Genomic DNA, 19,520 nt, shown 5'->3' with positions numbered 1-19,520 from the left:
CTCTGCACAATAATAATTGCATCAATTACTTTTCTTGTTAGAACCTGATATACTCAAAGGTTTAACACCATTTTATCAAATCCTGTTCTTTTCATTTTTTAAGTCATACCATACTCTACAAAAACATCCCTTCATCGAAATTGTGTTTATCACTTTACTCTCCATTACATGTTAAAGCACCACAACCAACAAGTACACAGATACATCCAACATACGTGGAAAATTTGACTATACATCAGCAAAATCTGCACTTCATCTCTATGCTATTAGCCACTACTAAATTGATCTAAACTTTACATATCTATGACATTTGAAATAATGTAAATACAGTCACATGTTTATTAGCCTTGTCAAACTTGGTCTGAACTCGAAGAAAGTAACACTATACTACTACCTTTTACTTGAGAGCCAAATCATAATATCCAAATCCATAATAAATTCAATAAGATGATCTCCCCTTAAACATTATATTGAAATTGAATAAAATAAAACTCTGGCACGGTTGACTAGCAGATGAGCCAAGTATGAGTTGACATAATCGTAGGTTTGCAAATACATGTCAAACAGTGCTAATCTCCAAAACACATCAAACTTCCAAATTAAGACATATTGATCCAAATGTCGGGCATTCTTCAATAAAATGTTAAATTAACCATTAAACATCACACTAGATTTCATTTTTTATTTTCAAACTCAAAGATAGAGTTACAGCTTCACTGCACTTGAATAAGAACAGTAATGCAGTATATGTTTTAATCTTTGGAACCTGCTACATAATAGAGCTGAAAGTCAATGCTCTTATCCTAAGGCAAGACCGTGTGGATTGAGAGCATAACAGTGTTTGACTAGAGTTAAAAAGGAAATTTAATGAAAATGAAATAGAAGCTGATAAATGCTTTGAATGTGAGGTGAAAAAAGTATAATATCCGAGCCCATGAATAAATGCTCATGTGATACAAACGTATCTATATAAGCAAGTGCAAATGGTTCCCATTCCTAACATAAACATGCATAACAGTATAAATAAGTAAAATGCACATAACCTATGAAGTACAAAACGAAACTGATAGATACTAACATACGTGTTGGTGTCGTACGAGTGTTGGGGACCAATATGTGTCATACACTAGGACACACTTTCAACACGAAGTGTTTGTGTGATCCTCAAAGTTGTCATATTGTCAAACTTTGTAGCAACGACACTTCTGATTGAATGCATGTCCAATGACCGCCACATGTCAATGGCCGACACCGACACAACATTGAGACATGTGAATACACCAATACTTAATAACGTTAATTTAATTTGTCAAAAAAACAACGTTAATTTAATAAAATTACTACTCCCTTTTTATAAAAAATAAAAATATTACTATTCCTTTTTTTATTTATATCATTCATTAATTTGTGTGGGACAGAATGTAACCAAAAAAGAAACTGAGACAGAGAATACAATATGTGGGAAGTAAAAAGCTTAAGAACAATTTATAAAACCTGTTCTTACAGTCTCATATGTGCCAGCCAAGATATTCACTATAGCAGGTTGTTGTAACTAAAACAATAAGTGCAAAAATCCAACCAACAATTACCAAGCAATGCATGCGCAGAGCAACAATTTATATCATTCAACAAAAGCCTTTCACTCATCTCCTTTGTTCACATTGCCGAGAAGCCTTGGTCGAACTGAGTCCAAATCTAACACATTCTTGACACTGCAAATATAACAGGTATTATAAACTGCAAGCATAAGAACACAGAATTAATAAATAACTACTTTGAACACACCAAGGGATTTTGGCTCACAATAACACTAACCAATAACATCAAAAGTTCTGCTATTCCATCAAACTGCTAAGTTCTTTTGTTCCATTATATCCATGATATATGTAAAATTTTGTTTTTTTTATAGCCCAAAGAGGCTGAAATTTTATGTTTTAATTTGGACTAAAATTTTCACGTCCCTAAAAGAGACTGATACTCTATAAGCATGAAGGTTTAATCATAAAAACAAAGAGGCCCACCAGTACATAGTGTCTCCAGAAGAAACCAACTTCTTGCAAAGCCAGTCTGGCACAATCTTTTCCAAAATCTCAATCTGTTCTTCAGCTTCTCCTATTGGGAGGACAAGATTAGTTAGCCAGAATGTTTATTACTAAGAAATCGTGTACATTATAATAAATAGAATTAGAACGTACTAATCTCAACAAAATCTAAACAGTTCATCATTATCTTTTGCAAGAGCTCCTCTTTTGTGATTGAAGTTCTTTTGACAGAGTCAAATATAGAGTCAATCACATTAACCAGTTCCACCAATGATGAAGGATTGTTATCCGATGCATCCAAATAATGTTGATCTACATTGATTTTCTGAAAAGAATGACCAAGGTTCTCATCTACCTGCATTGAGAAACCAATTAACAAGAAATTGATTACTTTCATGAGAAAAAGATTGCTTTAACAATATTATCATATCATTTTCTCAGATTACTACACCTATCAATGTTAGTGTCGGTGTCGTGTGCCAAAACTACATAGAATAAAACACGTGATGAATTTAATTTTTAAATAGGATAAAATCAATAAGTTGTATTTCTGTTATTCTTACTTTTAAGTGCTGCGGATGATGAAAGCAATGCGAGCTGTATCGGCAAAGACAGCAACTTCGGCCAGCGTTCCTTTCATCATCCTCCGCCACCAAGGTGCTGTTCCAGAATCACAGAGGGAATATGAATGGAGGCGGTGACGACGACGACGCAAACGGAGTGGAACGACGACGCAAACGGAGTGGCTAAGATGATGAGGCAGCGGTAGAGTAGCTTAGCGTTTGGCACATAACAATTGGCAACTCCACCAATCATCCTTGAGATGTGTTTTATTCAATCTGATGCTAAAAGATTTCTACCTCCAATCATTAAATGCTATCAACATCAGAATGACTGGTTCGTCACTTAGTGTTGAAAGGTTCTTGTTAAGAAACACTTTTATATCTGGATCAGGTTTAATCCCAGGAGGAGGATATACAAACATATTTGTCCCTCGTAAAAGGTTTTCCTCTGCAATCCTCACTATTTCCTGCTTTTACAAATTTTCTTCCAACTTCAACTTCAACATCCGAGATGCTTCCTCATTTATTCTGCCATCTGTAGCAGCACATGTTTCCTCAATGACATTTGCAGTTATTTCTCCAACACTTAATCTTCTCATAACACTGTATACAACCTTATTCTGAGAACAAGGTCTTTGTTCATGTGATGTCAACCTGAAGCAGAGCAATAAAAAAATTGTTAATTAGTTTGAATGGATATCAATTACTACAACTAAATTAAGAATCAAGGGTGCAAGATACTGTTCAAGAAACAAAATACATGTGACTAGATGAATAAAATGCAAACCAGATCAGTTATATTAGCTGAGGAACAATACTGCTGTCTCAGCATCATCTGCCAACTCACATTTCTGGAAAAGGAAAACGCATCCTGTGATTAACCATATTTTCTTTTTGTTTTGTACCTCGCATGAATTAACTCTTTCCTTGCAATCATCAATAATTCATTCAGTATTTCAATGCCTCCACATAAATCCAAAGACATCAATTCCCTGGTCTGTAAATCCCTCAATAGCTTTTCACTTTCAACGTTATAGTTTCCGGTACACAAAAATGAATCAATAAGAACTATGTATATAGAGGTATTAGGCCAAATATCTCTTTGTTTCATCTCTTCATAAAGTTTAAAAGCAGCTTGAATATCACCATCGGCACAAAGGCCAGATATAAGAACGTTGTATGCAGCAACATCAGGCTTCACATGACATTGTTCCATTACACTTCTCAATTCCAATGCCTTGGCAACATTACCTTCATTGCAATAGGTGTGCATTAATGTCGTGAAAGTAGCAACAGTTGGAATGATTCGCATCTCGAGCATGATATCAAGAATGCGAGTGGCATCGTCAGTCTTCCTTGAACGTGCAAGCCCTCTGATAATAGCACTCATAGCAACACCTTGGGAGCTGACCCCAAGTATTTTCATCTCATCTTGAAGCTCCATTGCTCCTTTTACATTTCCCATTCTGCACATGCCCTTAATTAGCGTGGTAAATTGTTTACAAGTAGGAGCATAACCATTTTCCAACAAGGCATGCAGAATACAACGGGCTTCATCAAAAGAACAAGTTCTAATGAATCCATTAAAAAGGGCATTGTATGTATCTACATTAGGAGTAACTCCTAACATATTCAGTTGTTTTACCAGATCAAAGGCCATTTTTATCTCATTCCGTTCACAGAGCTTACTAACAAGCACATTCAACGTAAAACAATCAACTTTGAAACCTTCAACAGTTATCTTTCTTAAAAATTTCACGGCAACATCCAATGATCCAGACTTACAATATCCAAGAATTAGAGAGTGCCATGTTAACCTATCAGGTGCAAAACCGTGTATGATCATTTCATTGTATAACTTGGAACATCTTGCCATGTCATGCCTCTTTGAATATCCATGCAAGAGAATGTTGTAAGTAGCCAAGTTGAAGCATAAACTTCTACTCCTCATTGTTGAAAGGATATCATTTACCTTTGACATTTTTCCCTTCCTTGAGTATCGATCCAAAAGAACATTGAATGCAATAGCATCAGGTTGAACACCTTCGTTTAACATATCTTCAAACATATATAAAGCAGCTTTTGAATGTCCTTCCTTAAGAAGACCATCAACTAAACTAGTGTACATAGCAGGATTTGGAGATAATAATCCTTTTTCAATTGCCCTTCCTGAAAAAAGGAGGGCAGCGACCGTTTTACCCTTCCTGCATAGTCCTGCAATAAGACTAGTGTATGTAAAGCTGTCAGGCACAAAATTATTCATAATCATCTCATCAAGAAGGGCAACCGCATTCGATAAATTTCCTGATCTTGATGTCAAAGTAAGCATCGTGTTGTAGAAAGTACTACCAATGGCATAAGGAATGCTACTAGGTCTATGCATAAATATTTTGGCTTCATTAATATGTCCGCCAATAAGAAGTCCTTTCAATAGACCCTCGTATGTGAACTGGCTTGGTAAATGGCCTAAACTATTCATTTTGTCAAACACAGAGAACGCTTTTAATGCATCCCCAGAATTTCCGTAGCTATCAATAATGCAATCAAAAGTAACAGAGCTAGGAGCAAGACCCATCCTGCTCATGTGGTCCACAAAATACTCGGCTTCTTCAAGTCTCCCGCATCTACAAAAAGAGGCAACTAACACACTACTTATAAAGTGATCTGAAACATGACCACTCTGGTTCATAACTGCATAAGCATTTAACGCCTCTTTTAGGTTTCCCATCTTGCAGTAGTTGTAGATTAATGTTGAATACAAAACTCTGTTTGGAACAAGCCCGGTCTTGTACATTTTACACATCATCTCCTTTGCATTTTTCACCTTCCCCGCCTTAAGAAATCCATTGACGAGTACCGAAAATGTAACAATATCAGGACTAACAGAAACTTTTAACATATCATCCAACAACTGTACAGCTTCTTCAAGAAGGCCATTCTTACACAATCCATCAATCATTGTTGTATAACTAATATGACCGACACTCACGCCATCCATCCTCATTCTCTCAAGAACACTGGAAACCAAACCAAATTGAGCATGCTTGGATATCCCATTCAAAAGAGCCCCATACATCACTTCATTAGGTCTCAAACCATGTGAAACCATCACATCACAAAGTCTCAACGCTTCCTCAATGTTGCCATTGCTACAGTGCCCAAAAATCAATGTATTGTAAGTAACACTGTTTGGTAACAAGTTACATGATGACATCTCCTCGAAAACTTTTGTAGCAACTCCAATCTTCCCCTCCTTAACAAATCCATTAATAAGAGTATTATAAGTTATCTCATTAGGATACACCATATTCTTCCTCATCCTTTTCAATATCAAATAACCTTTTGCACTTCTACTTTTTCTACACAAATCATCTATCAACACATTATATGTACAAACATCTGCCGCAATACCCTTAGACGCTATGGTGTCAATAAGCTCAGACGCTGCCTTATACCTTCCTTTCTTACAATACCAATTAAGCAAAGTATTATAAGTAACCGCAGTTGGAAAATATCCGGTTTCTTCCATTTTCCTCAATAGAATCCCAGCATTTTTAAACTTCCCACGCTCGCACAAAGCATTCAACAGTATATTAAACGTAGCAACATTTGGCGAAACCCTATTAGCAATCATTTCTTTAAAAAAAGACCAAAACAAATCAACCTCACGATCCTTCACCAACGAACCTAACACCATGTTACACGTGAACACAGACGGACTAAACCCTCGAAAACCCATCAAACGAAAAGCCTCAACAGCATCGCCAACCATATTCTCCCTTAAACAAACCCTAATAAGTAAATCAAAAACAGCTGGATTTGAATTACAAAAAGGGTATGTCTCCATCAAAGCACCAAAAACATTATTTAAACCAACATCCATATGTAACATATGTGACAATGTTGTTTTAGCATGATCATACATTCTAGCCTTAACAAGGATATGGGTTGTTGTGGAAATGATGTGAGTCAAATGATTCATCTCTAAATTAGGTTTTTTGATGACCCAATTGAGAAATTTCAATGCTAACATTCCATGAATAGGTCTAAGTGAACCTAATCTATAATTCATGCGGTTGAGTGATTCCCAACGGTGTATGGTTAAGAAGGTGTAAATACTCTTTTCCACGTCAAAAACCATAGATTTGATTGTAAAGGTGTGAACTTTATAATGAAAATGAGAAATTAAATGTGGGTTTATAGAGGGGTAAGAAAAGGGTTACCTTGAATGTTGAAAAAGTGAAAGATGAATAAAGGCATTGATTCTGCAAATTCTGGAATTTTAGCAAGCGAGCGAGGCAGTAACTTGTACTACTTCAAGTTCATGATAATTTGTGAAAATGAAAGTTTATTTTGGATGATTGTTTTTTTAATTTAATTTGTATCGTGGTGAAATTTGTCACTGTAAATAGCATTGCTTAAGTTTGTTATTAAGATATTTTAAAAGGGAAAATACTTTTTCCCACGATCAATAAAACCACCAAAAGCAAGAATTTCACTTACCACCGCCGATGTTTTCCACCAAAAACCAATTTTAATATTTATTCATTATTTAATTTAAAAAAAAAAAAAACTGTCGGATGCTTGTGTGGTATCATGGATTTCATGGTTTGATCTTTCATGGTATATAGCGTTAGCCCTTTAAAAAAATATATGTTTTGCATTGAGAGACTAGTCTCTACAGTTATACATAGATAATATCCGGTTCACGCAAAAAAAAAATATCCTTTTTGAATTTTGTAATTTAGGAGAGACGCACTTTTGTACAAGACCAAACAAAATCACCTATATTAAAGAAAATTTGCAATAAAATTATCTTGATTCTACATTGCTTCATAATAACAAAATACATTAATCGGTGAGAAATGTAATAGATTCTTTTTTCTTTACATTAAAGACAATGAAGTTTGAATTATGCATCCAAACACAAATAGTTTATGGAGCAAAAATGAGCTTAACATTGTCCTAGAATTTGTTTTTGAGGTATTGGGGATACTTAACGATTTTTATTTACAATTAAACATTTGCACTAATGATGTGTGTACTTTCAAACAAATAAAACAAAAATCCTCTAAAAATATGTATATATCACACATGTAATTCAAAACAATCAACTCATTTAGTAAAAAAGAAATAAAACTACAGTGTATGTATGAGAAAGAGGACTGCAAACACTAAAGCAAATAAAACAATAAAATGAGTACTAGTTTCCTATTGTCATGAAAGTATTGACGTAACTAACAATCACAATCCAGAAAACTAAGCAATTCAAAATCACAACCATTTCTCATTATTTTGCACCAAGATTTTGGAAAATAACTATAGTACTCTACCCTGCATGTTTGGACAAGCATTTGAGAGCTAATAAAATTAGCTTTGATACACTTGTAACAAAACAGACTTGGAGAATCTTCATATTGCCAACAAAATAGTAACAAACTGCTAAACAATTGCTGATCTGCTTGCTTTCTTGATGTAGAAGTTAATATTACAACTTTTCCTACAAATGCCCCCATGGTAATGTTAAATCAGGAAGTCAACTATTTCCAAAGTGGTTGCTAAAATAAACAGATCAATACAACTAATCACATCACCTATTTACACCCTTTTGATGGTCTACACTATAGTAATGTCAATCATCACTGTCACTAAGAGAAAATATTGAACCATTATGTTGAGATTTTTCCTCTAGTAGCTTTTTATTTTTGAATTTACAAAGAGAAAGTGCAGGACTATGCTTAGTATCATAAACCCCAAGACTCTTTGAAGCTGAAAGAAAAAACTTCCCCAATTTGGATGTTCTATTTTCGCTACATTTCCTAGATTTGGGTTTTCTGGTTTTGCTACATTTCTTAACTTTGGATGTCCTACTTTTGCTACCTGAACTTTTGGAAACCACGTCAACATGTAATGGAACATGTGGAGGTGTTTTGGGAGAGAACTGTGGTAATGGATCAATTTGTCTCTTTGAGCAACTTTGTGCACTGGTGCTTGATTGAACTTCAAACTCACTACGAACAGCTCTTGATGTAACATCGGAGTTTGAAGAGCAGCTAAAATTGTCATTGTCAATGCCATTGAAACCTAAAAAATATTTATTGATTATACCGGAGACCGATATCACTTGAGTCGACATCTTACTCGGACTTTCTTCCCTTGAGTTACCACACAACTCAACCAAATTTTCATCTTTATTCTCTGGTATTGGACATCGACTCTTACTGTCCGTGCTGATGGGTTTGTCTCCAAATCCGCAGGAGTGACTTTCTGGCATTCCACTGGCTGTGTGTTGCTTGTAATTTTCATGAGAGTTTCCCTTTTCCTTCAAAACTTGATTAATAGCTTCATTCTCTTCTGATAGATGGGCACAGGGGTGGAGTCCTTCCTGTCTCTTTTTCTCACTGTTGCATCTTGTCTTATTTTCACAGTCATCAGTCATTAAGTCTTGATGATTTGAAAGAATAGCCGCATCAAAGGGTAAACTTGGAAATCGCAATTTTAAATGCCCCACTTCCACATGAAGAAACCATGTTTCTCTCATCTTTGGGAAAACATACTTTATAGGAAGCGAATCAGGCAGGTAGTAGAAGCATGATCTTCGCTTCACCTAGCAGAATATGCAATCATATGATCAACGCAAACTTTTTTTAGCAGAAACTCACAAAAGACACGTACTTAAACAGAAAGCACATACCATTAATCCATGAACTTGGATCTCTCCTATGTCTGGTAAACAAGTGAAGTGCACTTTCTCAAAATCTCCTGCACAGCAATAATTCCATCCCATTAGCTGAACTCACAAAAGACGCATATTAAAGCAGAAAGCATATACCATTAAGCCATAAGAAACTAACCATAATTGGAAGGTGAAGGACTTAGGGCTTGTTTGGATTGGCTTATTTAAGCTTATCTATTGACATAAGTTTTGCGAGACTGTTTGATAGAACTTTTGACAACAACTTATGGCAATTTTCATAAGTTTTTTTCAACTTATTTTCATAAGTTCTCCAATATAGCTTATAAAAACAATTTACATACAAAAACAATTTAACATTATTTTATCTTTTGCTATAAAAATAGCTTAGGCAAGATTATACACAAGCACTTATCAATTATCATGATAAGCGATTGTGCTATAAGTTGCAAATAAGCTGTATATCCAAACAGGCCCTTAAGGGTAACATTCCACCTTAATTAGCTAAACTTGTACTGGTTTAGAAGAATCTTGGTAAACTACCATCTGGAGGATGCATGATAAATCTAAATAAAAGTTACGAATGAATCTACGGAAAATTAACTGAAAATACAGATTATGATAGCAGCTGAACTATTCATACAACTAATAAGCTTGCCTTGCAAGCTAACAGAATCTTATAACTACTTTAATAGAACTAGTCTTTAACAGAAGGCTGTTACATACAGACTGAGCAAAGAAGATTTCTTAAGTATTTGATTCTATTGGACAGTTAGATAGATGATACCATGTCAAAACCACTCTTCTACCATGATGATATGTGTTGTTAATTACGTGGAAAGATTAAATAGAGGATTTAATAACAACCTATGTCATCTTCCATACCCCCTTAATCCTCAAAATTCTTCCTCATATAGGAAAAGAAGGCGTGGTCTGTATTCCCCGAGGCTGAGGAAGATTAATAACATTAAAAAAAAAAAAAAAATTCCCGATAAAGCCATAGTCTAGTAAAGAGAACTGAATAACAGAAAGTTTACATTTTCCTATATCAATAGGATCGGAATTCTTGGAGTGACTTTGCAAACAATGACAAGACATGTAATACAATTTACGATAACGAAAACTTCCCATCTACTACATGTTTTCGTAGAAAATTTGTTTATCACATTACTCTCCATTACGTACTAAATCATCACAACCAACAAGTACACAGATACATCCAAGATCCGTGGAAAGTATGTCTATACATCAGCAAAATCTGCATCTAATCTCTACGCTATTAGCACTACATTGATCTAAACTTTACATAACTATAATATTTGAAATAATGTAAACAGGGGTCACATGTTTTTTAGCCTTATCAAACCTGATCCGAACTCAAAGACAGCGACACTATACTGCTACCTTTTTCTTGAAAGTGAAATCTTAACATCCAAATCCATGACAAATTCAATAAGATGACTTCTCCTTAAACAATACAATATTGAAATTTGATTAAAATAAAAATTTGGCACTGCTAGCAGATGAACCAAGTATGAGTTGACACTATTGTAGATCCATCATCGCTAAAAGTTTGTAAATACAGTCACGCAGTGCTAATCTCCAAAACACATGAAACTTCCAAATTAAGTCTTATTGATCCAAACGCAGAACATTCTCCAATCTCCACTAAAATGTTACATTAATTATTAATCACAGCACACTAGATTTCATCTTTTATTTTCTAATTCAAAGACAGTTACAGCTTCACTGTACTTGAAAAAGTACAGTAATGCAGTAGTATATATTTTAATCATTGAAACCTGCTACACCATATTGATAGAGCTGAAAATGCAGTATATAGAGGTGAATGTCAATACTCTTATCCTAAGGCTAGACCATGTTGATTGAGAACAAGAAAACACAAGTGTTTGACTAGAGTTAAAAAGGAAATTCAATGAAAATAAAATAGAAGCTGATAAATGCTTGAATCTAAAGTGAAAAAGTATAATATCGGAAGAATGAATAAATGGTTATGAGATACAATCAAAGTGCAAACGATTATCATTGCTAACATAAACAAGTAGAAGCAAACAAAGACATAATCTATGAAGCACATACACAGACACATGATAACACCAATGTTAAATGTAGATACATGTATTAATAATTTGTGAAAACAAAAGTGATTTGAGCACAACCACATGTGTAGGTGTTGCACAACACCTTTCAACATGAAGCATGTGCGGGTGTGTAGGTGTTGTACAGACACCTTTCAAACTTTGTATCACTCTGGTTCCACTTGGGTGGCTTTGAGTTTGGTGTCTCTCCTAACCGATCATTCTCTCTCATCAAAATAAGTTGTTTGTTCATCAATTAAATACACTAAAGTCAGCTCGGTGTATCACAAACACTCATAAAAAACGTATCATGTGTCTGACACATGGCAATGTCCGACAGTGTCTAAGTCTAACATCGAAACAGATGATTAAATTTAATTATTTTACTGTCTAAAATTATTATCATCACTTTCATTGTCATTGTCGTGTCTGGTGTCTATGAGACAATTAACCTAAACAAGGAGTAAAGTACATAGAATAAATTGAATTTACAAATGAGTAATATAGTTAAAATAAAAGCAAGGGAATAAAATCGAAAAGTTGTTATTACTTTTGAGTGTTCCGGCTGTAATGTGGAAAGGTGCATTGAATGCGATGCTAGTGCCCAAATTTGTGTCGGCGAATACAGCAACTTCGGCCGCCGTTCCGTTCATCTTCCGCCGTCGCGGTGGTGGTGTAAGAGGGAAGATGGATGGACGCGGTGACGACGGCGTAAGCAGTAGTGTAGTGTAGTGTTTGGGGGAATCAGTCGGGTCGTTTTCACAACTAGAAAAACAAGGGAATTTTCACGGTAACATAGATTGAGGCCCTAAATCCGATTATTTCATGAAATAAGGAGAATGCTAACCATTGCCCTTGGGGCATTGGTTAAAGTATTAAAATAAGTAAATTTGCATTGAAAATGATGTAATTATTGTTAAGAAAAAGGTAAAGGCTATTTCCAAGACAAAGTTTTTTTAATGGACCATTTTCCTTAGGCTTTGTTTGCGAGTAGGGTTTTGGAGGGGAAGAAAAGGCTTATAGAGAAGTAAACCCTTGTTTGCGAGTTTTAAAAAAAACAAGGGAAAGGTTTTGGGGGGTTTAGAAGGGCTTCAATTGTTCAATTTTAAAGTTCCCCCAAATTGGGGGGTTTTGGAGGGTTAAACATACAAATTGACAATTTTGCCCTCATAATAATTCAAATTGACAATTTTAGATATAACCCAATTATAACGATCTCTATTCAAAACAACATTTTCAAAACAACTTATTTATCCAAAACAGCTTATTACAACCTCTTTTCAAAAAAAGCTTATTCAAAACAGCTTATTTATGCAAATCAGCTTTTAACGACCTCTTTTTCAAAATCAGCTTATTCAAAATAGCTTATTCATCAAAAACTGCTTATTACGACCTCTTTTTCAAAAACAACTTATTGAAAACAGCTTATTCATCCAAAACAGCTTATTACAATCTCTTTTTCAAAAACAACTTATCCAAAACAGCTTATTTATCCAAAACAGCTTATTACAACCTCTTTTCAAAAAACAGCTTATTCAAAACAGCTTATTTATGCAAAACAGCTTATTACCATCTCTTTTTCAAAAACAACTTATTCAAAACAGCTTATTTATACAAAACAACTTATTACCACGTCTTTTTCAAAAACAACTTATTCAAAACAACTTATTTATCCAAAATAGCTTATTACGACCTCTTTGTTAAAAACAACTTATTGAAAACAACTTATTCATCCAAAACAACTTATTGAAAACAACTTATTCATCCAAAACAGCTTATTACAATCTCTTTTTCAAAAAACAGCTTATTGAAAACAGGTTATTAATCCAATAAGTTGTTTTGCATAAATAAGCTGTTTTGAATAAACTGTTTTTTTAAAAGAGGTCGTAATAAGCTGTTTTGGATAAATAAGCTGTTTTGAATAATGTTTTTAATAAAGAGATAGTAATAAGCTGTTTTGGATAAATAAGTTGATTTGAATAAGTTGTTTTTTTGAAAAAGAGGTCGTAATAAGTTGTTTTGCATAAATAAGCTGTTTTGGATGAATAAGTTGTTTTCAATAAGCTGCTTTTTGAAAAGAGGTCATAATAAGTTGTATGGATAAATAAGTTGTTTTCAATAAGTTGTTTTTGAAAAAGAGATTGTAATAAGCTGTTTTGGATAAATAAGCTGTTTTGAATAAGCTGTTTTTTGAAAAGAGGTTGTAATAAGTTGTTTTGGATAAATAAGCTGTTTTGCATAGATAAGCTGTTTTGTATAAGCTGTTTTTGAAAAAGAGGTCGTAATAAGCTGTTTTGTATAAATAAGCTGTTTTTGAAAAGGAGGTCGTAATAAGCTGTTTTGCACAGATAAGCTGTTTTGTATAAGCTGTTTTTGAAAAAGAGATCGTAATAAGCTGTTTTGTATAAATAAGCTGTTTTGAATAAGCTGTTTTGAATAAGCTGTTTTTGAAAAAGATGTCCTAATAAGCTGTTTTGCATAGATAAGCTGTTTTGTATAAGCTGTTTTTGAAAAAAGAGGTTGTAATAAGCTGTTTTGTATAAATAAGCTGTTTCGAATAAGTTGTTTTTGAAAAAGAGGTCGTAATAAGCTGTTTTGCATAGATAAGTTGTTTTGCATAAATAAGCTGTTTTGAATAAGTTGTTTTATGAAAAGAGATCGTAATAAGTTGTTTTGTATAAATAAGTTGTTTTGAATAAGTTGTTTTTTGAAAAAGATATCGTAATAAGTTATTTTGTATAAATAAGTTGTTTTGAATAAGCTTGTTTTTAAAAAAGAGATCGTAATAAGTTTTTTTTTATAAATAAGATGTTTTTTAAAAATAGATCGTAATAATTTATTTTTTATGAGATAAGTTGTTTTGAATAAATTTCAAGATAAATTTTGAATAAGTTGTTTTATGAAAAGAGATCGTAATAAGTTGTTTTGTATAAATAAGTTGTTTTGAATAAGTTGTTTTTTGAAAAAGATATCGTAATAAGTTATTTTGTATAAATAAGTTGTTTTGAATAAGCTTGTTTTTAAAAAAGAGATCGTAATAAGTTTTTTTTTTATAAATAAGATGTTTTTTAAAAATAGATCGTAATAATTTATTTTTTATGAGATAAGTTGTTTTGAATAAATTTCAAGATAAATTACAAAGTATAACACAATGTATTGTTTTTAAGAGAAAAAAGGGTAAAATAGTAAAATTATAACATAAGCCCTCCATTTCCTTTCCTTGTTGGTTTTTTAACTCCCAAACAAGGGGAAGGTTTTCCCTCCTTTCTCCCTTCCCTCCCTTTCCTTCCCTTCCCCTCCTTAGCCTTTCATTTCCTTCCCCTCAAAACTCGCAAACAAAGCCTTAGGGTAATGGTTAGCAAGATCCAATAAATAATTACCTGTAAACTTTTATATTTAAAAAAACATTATTTTGTAAGAAAAGTTGTTTAAAAAAATCATACTATTTTTTTATACATTTTAACGTAAAACATAATTCAGTATTCTTTATTATGACAACCTCTAACAACTTCATCAATTTCTTCAAAAAAAAAAAAAACAACCTCATCAATATTACATTTAATCCAAGAACAACAGGAGGATGCCAATCTTTTATATCTAATCCTAGCTGACATCCAAACCCTAATTCCAACCCTAAACCTAAATTTTTTGGCTCCAATCAATTTCAGCCGTTAGATCATTTTAAAATCTCGCGGCACCAAATTCAAATTTGAATTTTAAATTTCTCTCTCATGCCTCCTATTTACCTGCATCGAAAAAGCAATACATTTATTGTATGTGTTGCATTGATCAATGAAAAAAACAAGTTAAAAACATTGCAGAACAAGGCTCAATGTAAGGGATATTTTTAACGAAGCCTCCTTTTCCTTTTGTGCTTTTCTCAGACAACTCTTCTACTCCATCGGTCATTCCTTCTTCTTTTATTGCAAGAGTTTTATGAATGAAATTAAGATCTCATCTCTGCTCACTCACAACATTGAGCCAATTTTTTCATTTGCCTCTTTCATTTCCCGACCGTCTTCTTCCTCAGATATTTTCGGCAACGCCGTACTGTTCTATGGCTACGAGAACAGCGAGACTGAGAGCGAAAGTGATCAGATCGAGAAGAGAATCCCACATGAGCTCCCACTATCGAATCTCCTACATATTCATGAGTGGTAATTTCTGTTTTATTTTTAATTTTATGCTAATTTTGTTTAATTTTGCAATAAAAATCTGGGTGGTTCTGTTTCATTTAAGTTACAGCTAATATACTATTTTTTTATGGGTAGAAGATGAGGCTGTCGAAAAAATTGGGTTTTGTTCAAGATTTTAACAAATCCGGGTTCTGCACTATTTCATTTACGTTGACGTTAGTTCTGATTTTGATTTTGTTTCGGTGTATGTAATTGTACATATAATGTAACTGTGTTTCATCGATTTTTGGTATTTTAAGAGACAAATAGGATGAGTCACTAACAACTTTTTTTTGATGCGCCTCTACGCACCTTTGAAAATCCGTAATCCTTAACATCTTATCAGATTTTTTGGGTTTGAAAGGTTTTTAATGTGGAGATCGCATGTGTTCTGCTGCTCTTTCATTTGCATATTAGGTAAACAAGGAATGGATTTTGTTTCTATATTTTTCTTTCCCAACATATCTATTTAATATATGTTCCATTTTTTTTTGTTACAGCCTTGGCAAATTCTCATGAGAACAAGCAACAACCACCGAACGCGGAAGACATAAGCTACAAAAGGTAAATACAAATTCCTCTTTGTGAATAGGTTTTTCTTCTTCCTTTTGTCCACCACCTGTTTGATATATTGTCTCTATGAATTTTCACCTGTAATTGGTTTTTTATTCAAAGTTTTAAAAGCTATTTCAAATTCAAAATACTCCCTATATCATTTTTAGTTTTTAAAGTATTAAACTTTGATTTTGAATTTGTTTCCCTATATCTTCTTTTTCTTCGTTCGATTCAATCCACGACTATTTCCACTTTCGAGTATAATAACAAAATTTGTTACACAATTGGTTAACCTTTCTATTCTATGTTGGTTTATTTTTTTCATTGATATTTTGTACATAGGCTATTTGTATGAAGTATAATGTTTGGAGATGACATTGAAGATTTCTTTTGCTTTTTGCTGTTACTAAAACAATTTGAACTGTTTGACATATTTTGCAAATGAGTTGTTGTTATAAAAGTCAGAATATATCTTATGAGATATTGGAGCATGACATGATGTGTATGTTCTATATTGTAAAGAATTGATAAATTTGTGTTTCATGTTTTGAACAATTTATATAGTGTTATGTATAAAAGCATGTCTGTAGTATAAGCAACTGTATGTGCGTATTGCACTGAGAACTAATGAAACTTTGTGCGTTACTTCCTTACGCAGAACTAAAGTTGACATTGGGTTGTTTGGTCCTATTAGGAATTGAAGGTATGGAGATTTCATGCTTTATTTTGATGATTTTTGTTTCTACTACTTCTAATTTGAGGTCTACTAAGTTGTAATTTGATGTTAAAATCATTGCACTTTGTCTATTTCCCTGTTGGAAGAAATTAGATATGTGATTTTATGCTTATACGTTGTCACTTCCTATACACAATTTCTCATTACTTTTTATCTTCTAATGAGATCTGGTGTTAAGAAAGTATTCCAATATTAGGTATGAAAGTTTTTTTTTTTGTAAGGAATATTAGGTGATAGTTCTATCAATAAAACATGTCCATAATTAAAAGCATAGATAAAATAGACATGTGTTTGACTGAGTTTTCCATAAAAAAAATGTGCAGACTATTTTATATTTTTATTATTTGTTGATAGGTTTTGAATTGCCTAATATATCAAATGGGTGTAAACCATCTGACAAGGAGGGGATTAACTGACATGGTCTTATATGATAATGCAGCGTATTTCGACATTGAAGGATGGCGATCAAGGATTTAATTGAGTCATCAGAGGTGTGTGTTTTTATGTTTACAATATCGTCATATGTGCATACAATTATATAAGATCATTCATGTCATAATCATTTTATTTTTGATTATTTCAGCAATGTCATGGAGTTGTGATGGCCACTTTTAATTTTAAAACTTTATGCAGACATTTGCATAATTAAAATGGAGTTGATGACCGTGGTGCAAAGGAGGAGAGTCTATCTTATGATGCGACTTTTAAGGTAAAAGAACTGTCATGCCGAACAATTTATTATATGCTAATATTGTAATTAACTTGAGTTGCTGATTTAATAGAGTTAATAGTAATCCATGATAAGTTACTTTGAGAAATGTCAGAACTTTTAGATCATTACATGTAACTCATTGATTTGATATTTAGTTGTAATGGAAGAGAATATAAGAGAGGGGATGAGTTTGCATGGTATACCTAAAGTGATAATATTGTGAGGAACAAGTAAAATCCAGTTGATGCTTACACATTCAAAATTTTCATTTTGTTTATTTCTTTGTTTCTTGAATTTAATGTAGATTGTGTGTTTCATTTGTTTTGACAGCAAAGAAAAAAACAAATTCTAATATTTGATGTTTGATGAGCCTCTTTCCCACATGCTGTTTTGTTATTCTGAGTTGTCTATTTACCCTCTCATATCTTAATTTGTAATGCTTATTTGAGTTTAATCATAGATCCATTTTACTACCATGCTAACAAATGTTTTTTCTCTCTTCATATATAGCTCCATTGGATCAAAATTCATTGACTAATATGGACATGTAAATGAACTTAGGGTTAACTATCGAACACATGCCGTTGGATTTCATGTTAATGATGTGCGCGTACTTTATCTTTGATCTTTCATTATGTTTTTGTTCTTTTTCATTGATGCTGACCTTTCACTATCATATGGGGTGCTGTGATGTTACCTCCCATGTTTGTTGCTGATTTCGGTTACCTCCCATGTTTGTTGCTGATTTCGGTAATGAAATCAGCAACAAACATGGGAGGTAACATCACAGCACCCCATATGATAGTCAATCACTATGCAACAATGATTGATTCATGTAACAATTGAATCGATGTTGTAGCTGGAAAAGTAAATGGTAGTATATACTTAGCCAAATAATGGTTTGCTCTCCGTGATTTCTATGATATCCTTTTTGCACCGGTAAAAAATTGCACGTAATATGTTTCACAATGAAGATTCTTATTACATATGAGATAGGTTAGTATAACATGAGAGAAATTTTCTTGCTATGCAGATAGTGCATCTACCATTTTGTCAATTTTAATATCAGTTACACGTCATTTCCTTTTAAGAAAGCCACTTTTCATTCCAAGTGTTTGATAGGTCTTTTTTATTCTTATTTTCTTTCACTCATTTTATCAAATTTAGGTAGACTTTTTGTAGTAATTATGTTTGATTTCTATAGAATTTAAATTTCTAATTCAATACACAACAGGAACTTTGCTGTGCTGGTTTTTGCTGTCATCTGTTTTCTGTTTTTGGGAGCTTTGGCTGGCAGGTTTTTTTACTGGTGTTTGTTTGGAGCTTGGTTGTTTTCTGCAGTCTGTTTTTTGGGTACTGTTTTGCTGCTAAAACCACTTTGTAGCCTCCTTTTGGTGTAGTTTAGCGCGGCTGTGTTAGGGCGCGTAGCATGCCTAGCTTTGCTAAGTTGTTAGAGCAGCAACTTTGGTTCTCCAATTGTTAGGAGTTTTAGTGGGGTTGTGTCCCGTTTCTGTGCAGAACCTGTGTTATGAACTATTTGTAATAAGATGCAAGTAAGTGTTGTTCTGATATTCATTAGATTTTAAGTTATCCTTAATGGTGCTGAACTGTAAATGACTATTTTAGTTGCTACCGTGTTTTTGCAGGGTATTTCAGTATGTACGTGTTGTTGTTAGCAATATTTTCGTTGTTTAAAACCACTGGTGCTGCACAGAAACGATTTAATTGTTATAATTCTCATTGTGTCATGGTGTCACTGTCCCAACTACATTTTCATTGTTATAATTTTCATTCCAAGTATGTATTAATTGGCAGCTTTATAATTCAATCATGTTGACACTGGTGTAATCCTTTATATTTCAAGTATATATTATATCTCAAATTGCAATCAAACTTACAGAGTCATATAGGCTCATTTAAAAAAATGTTACTGATAGGTAAAAG

The 19,520-nt window shown here is 33.2% G+C and overlaps 3 protein-coding genes across 8 annotated transcripts; 1 reads left to right on the top strand and 2 right to left on the bottom strand.

Moving 5' to 3' along the window:
* Window positions 1-1,348: 1,348 nt before the first annotated feature.
* LOC146945574 (PPR superfamily protein) lies at window positions 1,349-6,947 on the bottom strand. 4 transcript variants are annotated; one of them, XM_085743908.1, is made up of 6 exons: window positions 6,829-6,947; window positions 3,393-6,396; window positions 2,606-3,259; window positions 2,196-2,397; window positions 2,022-2,112; window positions 1,349-1,712 (listed from the first exon to the last, which is right to left on the bottom strand). In XM_085743908.1, the coding sequence occupies exon 2, from the start codon at window positions 6,375-6,377 to the stop codon at window positions 3,483-3,485; it is 2,895 nt and encodes a 964-aa protein (XP_085600034.1). In that variant the 5' UTR covers window positions 6,378-6,396; window positions 6,829-6,947; the 3' UTR covers window positions 1,349-1,712; window positions 2,022-2,112; window positions 2,196-2,397; window positions 2,606-3,259; window positions 3,393-3,482. The 4 variants fall into 4 exon arrangements, with proteins under 4 accessions (XP_085600034.1, XP_085600035.1, XP_085600032.1 ...); XM_085743909.1 differs by having other exon boundaries at window positions 3,453-6,396; XM_085743906.1 differs by having other exon boundaries at window positions 3,393-6,947.
* A 1,059-nt stretch (window positions 6,948-8,006) lies between these two features.
* On the bottom strand, window positions 8,007-12,242 carry LOC146945573 (ubiquitin-protein ligase). Of its 2 annotated transcripts, none has more exons than XM_085743904.1 (3): window positions 11,949-12,242; window positions 9,300-9,367; window positions 8,007-9,212 (listed from the first exon to the last, which is right to left on the bottom strand). In XM_085743904.1, exons 1-3 carry the CDS (start codon window positions 12,049-12,051, stop codon window positions 8,238-8,240), a joined length of 1,146 nt encoding a protein of 381 aa, XP_085600030.1. In that variant the 5' UTR covers window positions 12,052-12,242; the 3' UTR covers window positions 8,007-8,237. The 2 variants fall into 2 exon arrangements, with proteins under 2 accessions (XP_085600030.1, XP_085600031.1); XM_085743905.1 differs by having other exon boundaries at window positions 9,460-12,239.
* A 2,995-nt stretch (window positions 12,243-15,237) lies between these two features.
* Window positions 15,238-19,469, top strand: LOC146945572 (uncharacterized). 2 transcript variants are annotated; one of them, XM_085743911.1, is made up of 8 exons: window positions 15,238-15,555; window positions 15,938-15,990; window positions 16,074-16,137; window positions 16,787-16,831; window positions 17,219-17,355; window positions 17,448-17,573; window positions 18,811-19,129; window positions 19,203-19,469. In XM_085743911.1, exons 1-4 carry the CDS (start codon window positions 15,335-15,337, stop codon window positions 16,827-16,829), a joined length of 381 nt encoding a protein of 126 aa, XP_085600037.1. In that variant the 5' UTR covers window positions 15,238-15,334; the 3' UTR covers window positions 16,830-16,831; window positions 17,219-17,355; window positions 17,448-17,573; window positions 18,811-19,129; window positions 19,203-19,469. The 2 variants fall into 2 exon arrangements, 1 of the variants encoding a protein (XP_085600037.1); XR_015026428.1 differs by lacking the exon at window positions 15,938-15,990 and having other exon boundaries at window positions 15,239-15,555; window positions 19,223-19,469.
* The last annotated feature ends 51 nt before the right edge of the window (window positions 19,470-19,520 follow it).

Source organism: Medicago sativa, chromosome 2 (genome assembly GCF_051527215.1).
Source record: "Medicago sativa cultivar Bolivia chromosome 2, Bolivia_mono, whole genome shotgun sequence".
NCBI classification, from domain to species: Eukaryota; Viridiplantae; Streptophyta; class Magnoliopsida; order Fabales; family Fabaceae; genus Medicago; species Medicago sativa.
Note: the sequence above shows the minus strand (reverse complement) of the source record. Positions and strands in the feature narration are given on the sequence as shown.